The 12,653-nt window shown below is 41.4% G+C and overlaps 1 protein-coding gene across 1 annotated transcript; it reads right to left on the bottom strand.

The window, feature by feature from the left end:
- Positions 1-1,461: 1,461 nt before the first annotated feature.
- Positions 1,462-12,276, bottom strand: LOC149083852 (uncharacterized). The gene is made up of 3 exons (XM_089235222.1): positions 11,085-12,276; positions 1,639-1,707; positions 1,462-1,529 (listed from the first exon to the last, which is right to left on the bottom strand). The coding sequence occupies exons 1-3, from the start codon at positions 12,274-12,276 to the stop codon at positions 1,462-1,464; spliced, it is 1,329 nt and encodes a 442-aa protein (XP_089091348.1).
- Positions 12,277-12,653: the final 377 nt, after the last annotated feature.

Genomic DNA, 12,653 nt, shown 5'->3' on the forward strand with positions numbered 1-12,653 from the left:
CCATTGTAAATTTTTTAAAGTTAAAGCAGTAAGAAAATATTGAGATCCATCAAAGGCCCTTGGAAATAAAAACTTTTACTTTCCTGATGAAGGTGTATATGCAATGCCACGCCCTGGGTACCCGACCTTGTGTGCTGCGAGCACAGGTGATGTATGTATATTATACATATACATTCCTCTTAGCATGGCCACCACAAAGGCAGGGCTGACGGGGGCCGGAACGATTCTTACAACTTTTTGATTTTACACACTATAAATTAACCACGGGCCCTCGTGAAAAAGCTGGTTTGGGGCTCGTAAATTATCCCATCCTAGGGGTCTTGCTGCAGGATATTGGAAGTGCAAGCCTCTCGGTACATACACATAGTTTGGTCCCGATGGGTCAAACGGTTCCCGATATATTCAAGAGTAAAGCCAGGTTTTCCTAGAAGCAGGCTTTCTGCTGCGCGTCCAGCGTGAAAACTGTGATTGGTCAAAAAACCTGAAATTCAGGTTTTTAACCAATCAGCGTTTTCACGCTGCACACTGCGCAGAAATTTTACTCCTAGGAAAACCCGGCTGTGAACCTAGGTTAACCCGGTAAATGAAAACTTCACCAAAAAATGTAACAGATTTCCGTTGCATAGAAACAGGCCCTTTTCGAGTTTGTGATTTCATATATTCAGCAGGGTTTTCATAGGAGCAGGTTTCTACAGCGCGTGCAGCGTGAAAACACTGATTGGTCAAAATACCTGAAAAAAACCTGAATTTCAGGTTTTCAACCAATCAGCGTTTTCGCGCTGCTCACGACGCAGAAATTCTACTCCTAGGAAAATCCGGCTTTACAATAAATAGATAGACCATGCACGTGTAGATTAATCTCGACACATTATCGAAATTTTAAAAAAATCGTAGTGGGGTGGGGGAGGGGAATGTGCATATTTTTCGTGCATATTTTTAGAATGAGCGAGTGGCTGACTCAACACCACACTAAATATAAATATATATTTCTAGTTACTCCGTGCGTGTTCATTATAGCAAGCTGTGAAATAATAAGAGCCATAAGTGGGGTAACCATACGTCCCGTACTTCCGTGCACAGTCCCGGTCTTTTCTGTTTTTCTATCTGTCGCGACTTTTTTGCAAAAATGTCCCGGTTTTTCACGCATTTTCAACGAAGCCAACTTCACTTTTCGTTATCAATTTTATTCATCAAATCAACAAATAAAAGTAAGTTCCAAACTCAGAAATTATATCAAGACTTAAAAGACAGAAATTATATCAATCATCTCAGTTTTTTTTTATGTCTTTATTTTAATTCCTTAAAATTTGAAACGGGCTTCATTTCCCGATATTCACGACTTTTCTATGATTTTTGCACGAGTTGGCATATATGTTTATTTCTAGCATCAATTTTGGCGATAATTGGCGATATTCCGTATTTCTAAGCTTGATTTACCATATTTTTCTCGTGTAAATATGGTCAGTCTACTAATGATGACACTTCAGCACATAAAGACTCAATAGATGTCACTGCGAACAGTTCGTTGTCTGTAACAAATATAAGTAAACAAATCGACATTCTACCAATGCCTAAAACGTAGGAAAAGCCCAATATACTCGTCTCAGCTTATGATTATTTCAGCATATAAAGACTCACTAGATGCCACTGCAAACAGTTTGTTGTCTGTAACAAATATAAGTAAACAAATCGACATTCTACCAATGCCTAAAACGTAGAAAAAGCCCAATACACTTGTCTCAGCTTATGATCATTTCAGAATATAAAGACTCACTAGATGCCACTGCAAACAGTTGGTTTGTCTGTAACAAATATAAGTAAACAAATCGATATTCTACCAATGCCTAAAACGTAGAAAAAGCCCAATACACTTGTCTCAGCTTATGATTATTTCAGCATATAAAGACCCACTAGATGCCACTGCGAACAGTAGGTTGTCTGCTACAAATATAAGTAAATGAATTCAAACTGGTACCAATACTACTTTTTAGGCATCGGTCCAATGCCTAAAAAGTAGTAAAAGATCAATATTATTCTATCGTGATAATATATCGAGGAAAATGAAGAGTCGTTACAAATTGTAATGAATTAAAAAAAAAAAAAAAACCATGACAAATATCTCTACTCTGCAATATAAGAGTGACCATACGTCCCGTATTTCCCGGGACAGTCTCGGTTTTCTCTCTTTTTCTGGCTGTCCCGACTTTTTGGCAAAAGTGTCCCGTTTTTTACATGATGCTACTTGGATTTTTATTCTTTATTGAAGTCAAAGATTGAAATTATTTTTTACCTCGTCTATTATATTATGATTATTAAAAACTATAAATAAGAACATTAATCTCCCTCATTTGTGTTGATGAACGTTTTATTTCGTGGAATTCATTTTAATTCACTACAATTTTCAGTAAGCTTCGTTTCCCGTCATTGAGATTTTCCTTAAATTCAGCAATATTTGGCAACTTTTTTCACTTTTGGCGTTGTTCTTGGCAATAATTGGCGATATCCCGTATTTGGAATCATAGATTCCCGTATTTCTCTAGAGGAAATATGGTCAGCCTATGTAATATAAAATCACATACCCGAAAAGGGCCCGTTTCTATGCAATGGAAATTGGTGACGACTTTTAGTCGTTGACGTTTTTTGAGGCGGAAATCAGTTACGTTTTTGTGTTAAGAAAATCTGTTACGGAAGTGGGTTACGATTTTGGCTCAAGTTTTCATTTAAGTCCTAGACATATTGGGAACTCCTTGACCTGTAGACATCACAGTGTGCATTGCTAATAATGGTGCATTCCGCATTGCAGCGCATCACGTGATGTACTGCTCATTTGTAATGTAATAATGCAGTGCTTTTTCTTTTTCCGTATATTATAGTGCTGCAGTTATTGCGATATATCGCGTATTGCGATGAATTGTGGTTATTGCGATATATCGCGTATTGCGATGAATTGCGGTTATTGCGATGAATTGCGGTTATTGCGATGAATTGCGGTTATTGCGATATATCGCGTATTGCGGTGAATTACGTTTTATGCTATATTGCGGTGCACTGTAAATAGTGGTGCACTGCTATTTTTGGTCCATTGCGTATTGTAGTCCATCGTGAGCTGCATTGCTTATTCTAATGCATTGCTTATTATGGTACATTGATTATTGCGCGCCATGAATCGCCTATTGCGCATTGTGGTGCATCACGTGCTGTATTGCTTATTATAACGCAGTGCGTATTGCGTATCGTGCTGTATCGCTTATTGTGGTTCATTGTCGATTGTGGTGCGTTGCGTATTGTTATGCATTATGCATTATAGTGCCTCACGTGATGTATTTCCCATTGCAATGCAGTGCTTATTGCGTATTACGGTGCATTGCGTATTAGGCTGTATTGCTTATTGTGGTTTAGTGCAAATAAGTGTGCATCGCTTTCTTATCGAATTTCAGTGGTTACGGTGTATTATGGAGTTTATTGCGATGCATAGTGCTTATATTGCGTATTGAGCTGTATTGCTCATTGTTGTGTGTTTTGCGAATTGTTATGCATTACGTGTTGTATTGCATCGCGTGCTTTATTGCTCATTATAATGCAGTACGTATTGTGATGCATTGCGTATTCTGATGTTGCGTTTTGGGGTTTATTGCGTATTGTGGTGCATCGCGTATTGTTATGAATAACGTATTTTAGTACGTAGTGTGCCCTATTGCTTATTATAATGTCGTGCCTACTGCTATTACGCTGTATTGCTCATTGTGGTGCAATATGGGTCCATTGCTGATTGTGATGCATTGCTATTGCTATGTTATGAATAACGTATTTTAGTACGTAGTGTGCCCTATTGCTTATTATAATGTCGTGCCTACTGCTATTACGCTGTATTGCTCATTGTGGTGCAATATGGGTCCATTGCTGATTGTGATGCATTGCTATTGCTATGCATCACGTATTGCATCGCTATTGCTATGCATCACGTATTGCATCGCGTGCTGTATTGCTTAATATAATGCAATGATTCTTGCTATTGTGCTGTATTGCTTATTTCAGTGCACTGCAAATAGTGGTACAATTCTGGTTTTAGTGCATCGCATGCTGTATTGCTTGCTTATTATAATGCAGTCCGTATTGCGTATTGTGGTGAATTTCTTATTGCGATTTCGTTAATTGCAGAGCATTGCTGATTTTATTGGTTGTGTACTGTTATGCATTACGAATTGTAGTGCATACGTGCTGTTGTATTGCTTATTGAAATGCAGTGTGCAGTGCTTATGGCGTATTTTGGTGCATTGCTTAATGCTTTATTGTGCTTTGCTTAATGCTTTATTGTGCTTTGCTTAATGCTTTATTGTGCTTTGCTTAATGCTTTATTGTGCTTTGCTTAATGCGATACATCGTATTGCGTATTGTGGTGGGTTGCATATTATACTCTATTGCTTATTGTGGTGCACTGCAAATTGTGGTGCATTGCGTATGGAAGGGCATCGGGTGCTGTATTGCTTATTTTAATGAGTGCTTATTTAATATTGGGGGTGTATTGCTTATTGCGGCGTACTGCAAATAATGGCGCCTTCCATATTGTAGTTCATCGCATGCTGTAATTTCTAATAGCAATGAAGTGCTTATTGCGTATTGTGGTGCATTGCATATTATTACACTTTGCTTAATGCGATACATTGCGTACTCAGATGCATTGCTTATTGTAATGCAGCGCTTATTTTTATGTATTGTGGTGCATTGCATATTATGGTACTTTGCCAATGGCGATTCATCGCGTATTGTATTGCGTATTGTGGTCCATTCCTTATCATGTTGCACTACTTACTACTTATTTTGCTGTATTGCCGATGGTGGTGCATTGCGTTTTGTGCTGTTTCTCATTGTGGTGCATTGCGTTTTGTGCTGTTTCTCATTGTGGTGCACTGAGTATAGTGGTAGTAATGTGCTTTATTGCCGATAATGGTGCTTTGCGCGCTGAGATTCACCGCATATAGTGGTGCATTCCTTATTGTAATGCATTGCATACTATGGTACTTTGCGAATTGCGATGCATCAAGTGGATCAATTGGATGCATAAGTGGTGCATTACTTATTGTGTATTGCCTATCCAATACGTTATTATTGCTAATACATTATTGCGTTATACACAACGTACGTACGGTTCACGGAACCTTTGCCCCCGATATTTCGCCTCCGACATTTCGTCCCCGACATCTCGCCCCTGGCACGTTTCGTCCCCAGTACATTTGGCCCCCGGAAATTTCGCCCCGGACATTTCACACCGGGAATTTCGCCCTGACCATATCAGTGACCCAGTGAGTGACCACATGAGTGACTCAGTGAGTTACCATATGAGTGACTCAGTGAGTGACCATATGAGTGACTCAGTAAGTAATCAAGTAAATCGGAAATTTATCTCTGATATTTCGCCAGCCCTTATCGTACGCGTGACTCCATGAGTGAACATATGAATGATGGTACAAGTGACCAAGTGAGTGACCACATGAGTGATCAAGTGAGTTGGACATTTACTCGTGACATTTTGCTTCCCCTGATCGCATGAGTGACCAAGTGAATGAATACATGAGTGATCGAGTGAATTGAAAATTTATCCCCGGACATTTCACCTGCCCTGACCATATGAGTGACTCAATGAGTGACCATATGAGTGACTCAATGAGTGACTCAATGAGTGACTCAATGAGTGACCATATGAGTGACTCAATGAGTGACCATATGAGTGACTCAATGAGTAATCAAGTGAATCGGAAATTGACCCCCTGTCATTTTGCCTACCTTGACCGTACGCGTGACCGTATGAGTGAATATATGAATGATAGTGTGAGTGACCACACCGGTGTGAGTCGTAAATTTGGGAAAAATATTTTATGCTTAAACTGAAAATTCCAAATTCTTAGAATCCATTAAAGTGTGAGTCACTTGGTCACTCAGTGCTACGTAACCACCTATAAAAAGGGAGGGGATGAGGAGAATCATCTTTGCAGACACTCCACCCTCGCACTTTGCCAATCACTCAATCGCTCACTCTGTCAATCACTCAATCGCTCACTCTGTCAATCACTCAATCGCTCACTTTGTCAATCACTCAGTCGCTCACTGGGTCAATCATACGGTCATTCACTTTATCAATCTTTCGGTCACTCATGCAATCATTCACTTTATCAATATTTCGGTCACTCATGCAGTCACTCACTTGGTCACACATTCACTTATGCGTTCCATCACTCAGTAACTCCCTTGGTCACTCACACGGTCAGTCCCTTGATCACTCACTTGAACACTCATACCGTCACTCACCTGGTCACATATACAGTCACTCACTTGGTCACTCATGCAGTTAACCACTCGGTCACTCATGCGGTCAGTCACTCGGTCACTCATACGGTTAATCACTCAGTCTCTCCCTTGATCACTCATATGCTCAATCACTCAGTCACTCGCAAATTTATTCAAGCATTCACTCTGTCTTTCATTCCGTCAGCCACTCGGTCACTCATACGCTCAATCATTCACTAGGAAACTTACACCAGTATTTAATTAGCCACTCACTTGGTCACTCATTCGGTCAGTCACTTATTCACTCATTCGGTCAGTCACTTATTCACTCAAACGTTCCATCGCTCAATTCCTCCCTTTGTCACTGACACGGTCAATCCCACTATCACTCACTTGATCACTCATACAGTTAATCACTTGGTCGCTCATGCGGTTATGGTGATGCTAGTGCTGGTGGATGTGTCTGGTTGTTATTTCGGAAACATACAGTCATGACTCCTTTCTTTCTTTAGTTATTTAATAGAAGAGAGAGAGACTTTTAGGACATGTTCGGTCGACAGTTGGAGACAGACTGAACTCCAATACAAGAACACACTAGATAATGCCTAGCTAGTGAGTGGCATAAAAAATATAATAAAAATATAAAAATTGTACAAGACAAGTAGCGCCACACGGTCATTCATTTGCTCACTCATACGGCCATTCGGTCAGTCACGTGGTCACTCATACGTCCATTCGGTCAGTCACGTGGTCACTCATACGGTCATTCACTCATAAAGTCAACTGCACACTAGTTGATACGGTCACTCACGTGGTGAGTCATTCTGCCACTCGCTCAGTCATTTGTACGGTCACTAACGCACTCCTACAGTTCATTTCATACGGTCACTCGATCACTCATACGGTCACTCGATCACTCATACGGTCACTCATACGGTCACTCATACAGTCAATCACTCATACGGTCACTCATACAGTCAATCACTCATACGGTCACTCATACGTTCAGGGCAGGTGTAATGTCAGGTGTGAATTTTTCGGGGGCCAAACGTAGCAGGGGCAAAATGTACCGGGGCGAAATGTCAGGGGCGAAATTTCCGGGGGCCAAATGTAACGGGGACGAAACGTTCCAGGGGCGAGATGTCGGGGGCGAAAGTTCCGGATCCCCGTACGTATTGCGGTGCATCGTGTATTATGCTGGCATCCTGGAGTAGTTAGGTCCTTTGGAGAAGTTTAATGGGTTTGAACGGCGAAGCCGTCTGGGGTGGGGGGGGGGGGGGGGTTGCCCTACGCCCTCCTAGTGTGAAAAATATTCTTATTCGTAATTGTAATTATCGCAATTATCTTTAAATTTAAAATTTTTAAATTTATTTTTAAATATTTAAAATTTATCGCTGTATTATATCGCTGTAATTATAAATTTAATCGCTGATTTGAAGAATAAATGTCAAATTAGATTCGTTGAAATTACGTGAAAAACCGGGAAATTTTTGCAGAAAAGTCGGAACAGCGAGAAAAACAGAAGAAACCGGGACTGCGACCTCATTAAAAGTAATAAAATTCTAATACATTTCTTTCAGCTTATTATGATGTCAGATGACTCACTAGATGTGAGTGCTTTGCAAACAGTTTGTTGTCAGTCACAGAAACAAACCTCGAACTTCCACTAATGCTTGTAGTGGCGTCCTATACTATACGTCCCGTATTTCCCGGAACAGAATCGCGGTTTTCTGCTTTTTTTTTTTGGTGTCCTGACAATTTAGCAAAAATATCCCGGTTGTCCCGTTTTGCCTCAAGAGAAGAGGGACCTACAAAAATGAGATCTCGTTGAAATTTTCTAGAATTAACCAGGTGGGGGCCTCATAAAAATCATTGGCCCGGGGGCCCATGATGCTCTTAAGACGGCCCTGGTGAGTGCTGGGTGTGATCGTAAAATTTGTTAAGTAGGACTTGTTATATCGAGGTAACTCGACCCTCTTTCACACCGAGCTGTCCGCTCACGCATAGACGTAAAGTTATTCAAAATGTTGGGGTGGGGGGGGTGCTCAGTTTCATTATAACGAAACCTCGTTTATACTATGCGTCGCATAAACGAAGTTTGTATGCTTATGCAGGTCAAAACGTCGTATAAATGCGAAAATCGTTTTACTGAAATTTTTTTAAAATGACCTTTTCCAGCCATAGCCCTTTTTTTTAAAGAATTTAATGGTTTTAATTCAAAATCATTGGTTTCTATTCCTGTGGAAAAAAAATTGTGGTAGGCTCTGTGTCGTGGCCGCAAGTTTCAACATGAGCTTTCTTCGTGCCTTGAATCTCATTGTCGGTAATTTCTTTCAAAAAGAACACGCGGACCAGGCTCTATCGGATTTAGACAATTTTAGCCACCCAGGGGGCGGGACCGTGACGGTAAAAACTTTTATAAACAATACACAGCGTTGACACTGCGACGATTTTGTACCGCGACGAATTGGCACTGCGACGAATTTGTACCGCGACAACTTGAGTGCGACAAATTGACCGGCTACGAATAACAATGTGCCTACCTATATAGTTCAAGTTTGAAAAATTTGGCTCTCAAAACAAATTTCAGTCGTTGTACTGTTGATATTTGCCTCTGTTAACTAATGAGTTTGCCGACCACTGCCCTAAGTGGACAGAGCGGGGGTCACGGTTGGTCTGGTGGTGGTTGTTTGAGGAATAGGTCAGGTTGTTAAAAGCTCCTTTAATATCGATGATAATTCATGACTGCCGCCGTTTGCAAAGCATATTGTTGCGGCCTTGGAACTCTTTGAAACCGTGTATTCACGTGTTTATAAAAACTCGTACATCATTTGTAAATTTGTCACAATATGCCAATTGGATTGTCAAGGATATTCCAGGAAATAATGTAAAGAAAGGAATTACCCTCGTTCCCTATTATTCACCTTATCAATTAAAAACACCAGGTAGGTAACAATATCCATACAAAATAATAAATAAATCAGGGATTCATACCAAAATATTACTGCTTGTGTTTATTGATTATATGCAGTGGATCCCCTGCTTTAAACGAATTTTCCACGACATAATGACATTAGTATCATCGGATTTGTCTTTGAAACAGCTAATAGACGATACCAATATCTTCTATGTATATTGCAAACTTCTCGAGAAAAAGCGCAAAACAATTTCGCTACGAAAGCGGGACAGGGTGTCCAGACCGGGAAAGCTATTTAAACCAGAGTAGAGCACCCAGGGCCGAAACTAGACGCTTGGTCAGCCGGGGCAAATACGCTCCCCGGATATTTTGGTGCCTCTTTATAATGCTGGTAAAATTTGTGCCCCCCTCTGGCCTGGCGCACCAGACCATCCTGCTACCCCTAGTTGTGGCCCTGGTAGTACCATTGGATTTGTCTTGCCTATCATTGACTTAAAAATGCCTATCATTGACTTAAATTTGCATTGCGAAGCCGGGCCTTTCACTTACACAAAAGAGATTTACCAGGACACGGGCTTCCAAATGTTTAGAATAGATAGGTACTTGGTCAGCACGGGGCAAGCCAACACCTTCTAGAGCAAGCTGCTTTAGAAGGTATTGGGCAAGCATGCATTTTGGCACCCCCTTGTAATGTTCAATGATAGGTAAAGAGAGGAATTTGCTCCTTCTCTGCAGGGCCGTATTAAGAGCATCATGGGCCCCGGGTAATAAGTGATGTTTTTGAGGCCCTACCGGAAAAATTTCAACCACTTCTCATTTTTGTGAGGCCCCTCTTCTCTTGAGGTGCCCGGGTGGGCCCATGCGTTAAGACGGCACTGTTCCTCTGGCCTGGCACCCGTGGCAGCAGACCCACCTGCTCCCCTCCAGTTGCGGCTCTGCATCAGTCTGTATAGTCTCGGGAACTAAGTTTTCCTTTTTTTATGACATTGAACATTGAAGGACCGGACACACCCCGCTTCCCATCTCAAGGAGATATCAAAGCGTTCCCGAGAGATGGGTGCATCCGGAATTTTATTAAATATGTATATGTATATATATCTATATAAATTTGTATAACAGAATAACAATCCAATTACAGGAGTATAAATCAACGAAATAATTATGATAAAGCATGATCTAAGAATCGAAATCTAAATTGATATTATATCGTCCTTGGGGCACGTCCAGACTCGATAATCAAATTCTGTTGGTGGCGGTCCGTCCGCGTTCGTTGGATGTCACTAGTCGTGTAGGCCGTACAACGACGAATCGATGTCATGTTTGCGTCACATGTCCTGGTCCAAGTGTCCAAGTCAGCCAATGTTCGGACACCCAGATGTTTTAGCTCATTCTAGGAACACATTCCTGTTCCATAAGCATCCTACGTCTTAATTCTCCTGGGCAATTAGGAGATTTCATCATTCCCGAAGCTACATCGGCTGGCTAGCTGGATTATGGGGTGCATAGATTCACAACGTTAACATGTTAAGTGTTTATAGTTTCTCCAATAAAGTTCACCGTTCAACGACGTATCAGTTTCGTGAATTTCCGGTACCCCTACGTGGCCGCAAGTTGTAGACTCTCCGTGGTATCAGCTTTACTGGTCTGGAAGGCTGAAATTCATCCTGCTTCTTCCGTAGTCCACCCATCTTGTCGTGCAGCAAATATAGGTTACGGTCTAAAAATTGAATCAAATTTTGAATGCGTGAGAAGTTCATCGGACTTTTTAGTATTCTTCTTTTGAATGCCGTCATCTGACTTTGTGACATCTGACCAAAATGAAACGCTGATGTGTGTGGACATTGGCAGACGTAATGCCATAGCGAGCCCGTAGCACCACACTTACAAGCATTGTGAGATGATCGTCCAAAGCGCTGCAAGTATGTCGGAAATGGACCATGCTCAGTTAAAAGGATTGTTTTTGTTCGCGGCCATACACACTTGCGCAAAGCCACTCGACGTTGTATCTTGTAGACGTCTTTCGTTGAGTTCTTGTTCCATTCTACTTGCCAAAGATGAAGCATTCTGTCTTTCAAGATATTACGGGCATGACTCCTCGGCCAAGGTAGAACAACCAAGTCTTTCAATGTTGTCGCTTCCTTGGCAAGTTGATCCGCTTTTTCATTTCCAGCAATACCAACGTGCGCTTTGACCCAGACTAACCTTATGTTGTCATGAGCGCGTAGGATAAGACGAATACTTCGTACGTCAGGGTTAGGTGAACGAGGATCTTGTATGGCTAGGAGGCCAGATGCGCTATCTGTCAAGATTGTTACTGGACAAAGCATCTCTCCCGCACGTTTAACAGCATTGAGTATCGCAAAAATTTCGGCTTGGAATACGCTATTCTCTTTAGCTAACCTTCGACTCCATTGCTCCTCTATTGAACCATCTTCCGCTAGTACCACATACGCGCAGCCAGTAGCCGTTTCTGTTTTAGAGCCATCAGTGAATATTTTCTTAGAGCCTAAGGAATCTATATTATCAATACCAAATGGCATTATTTGAGACTTGGTGAGATGTCTGCTTGGGTGAAACAGCCATTGCTTATGCCGCTGCTCAAATTGGTTTGACGAAATTCTCTGCTCGTCCAATATTATGTCCTTTTCAAGATGTAGCAGTCTGTTCTTAAGAGCCTCGTACTCCATGTAAATACTCAAAGCTGGGTTGCCTGTAGCCACATACAGAACTTCGTTCGCGGTTGTAACGTATGCTCCTGTAACATATAGAAGAAAGGGACGCTGTGCGATATCCAGAGCTCTCTTTTGTTTTTGAGTTGGGTGCTGATACCAAGTGGCGCATCCATATGAAAGTTGCCTTTGTACAATAGTCTTATATAAGATGTTGCGAAAGGCTCGCTGCATCCCCCATTTCGATCCGGCCAATCTGCGCAGTAATTGCAGTGTGCCATTTACTTTGTCGACCTGTTTTTGGATGTGCGCCATAAAGTTCAATTTACTATCAAAGTACACACCAAGGTATCGTATTATCTGAGACGGTCGAATTCGTATACCTTCAATGTAGATCTTAGGTTTCATCTTTTTCTTTGGGTGCGGCCACAAGAAGCGGGTTTTTTCTACTTCCAATTGAAGTTTATTATTAGCCAGCCAATTGCTCAATTTTTCGAACACTGTCTGTGCTTCATCCGTTATTGCTATATGGTCTTCGCCGGATATAACATATACCAGATCGTCGGCAAATGCCTGTATATATACCCGCGGGCCCCAGTTAATCTGTAAAAGCGTGTTGAGGACAAGTGACCACATCAAGGGGCCGCTGCATGAGCCCTGTGGACACCCTTTCATCTGCTTTTTCATGGCTATTCCTCTTTTTTTATGACAGCCTAGCCCCTCTAGCGGCAACAGTGTGGCACCATAGTTCATTTGCTTAAAACTGTCAAGCAGTCAGAATAATG

Source organism: Pholcus phalangioides, unplaced genomic scaffold, assembly GCF_987345545.1.
Source record: "Pholcus phalangioides strain wild (caught in Gottingen) unplaced genomic scaffold, Ppha-v1.0 ptg000008l_1, whole genome shotgun sequence".
Taxonomy (NCBI): Eukaryota; Metazoa; Arthropoda; class Arachnida; order Araneae; family Pholcidae; genus Pholcus; species Pholcus phalangioides.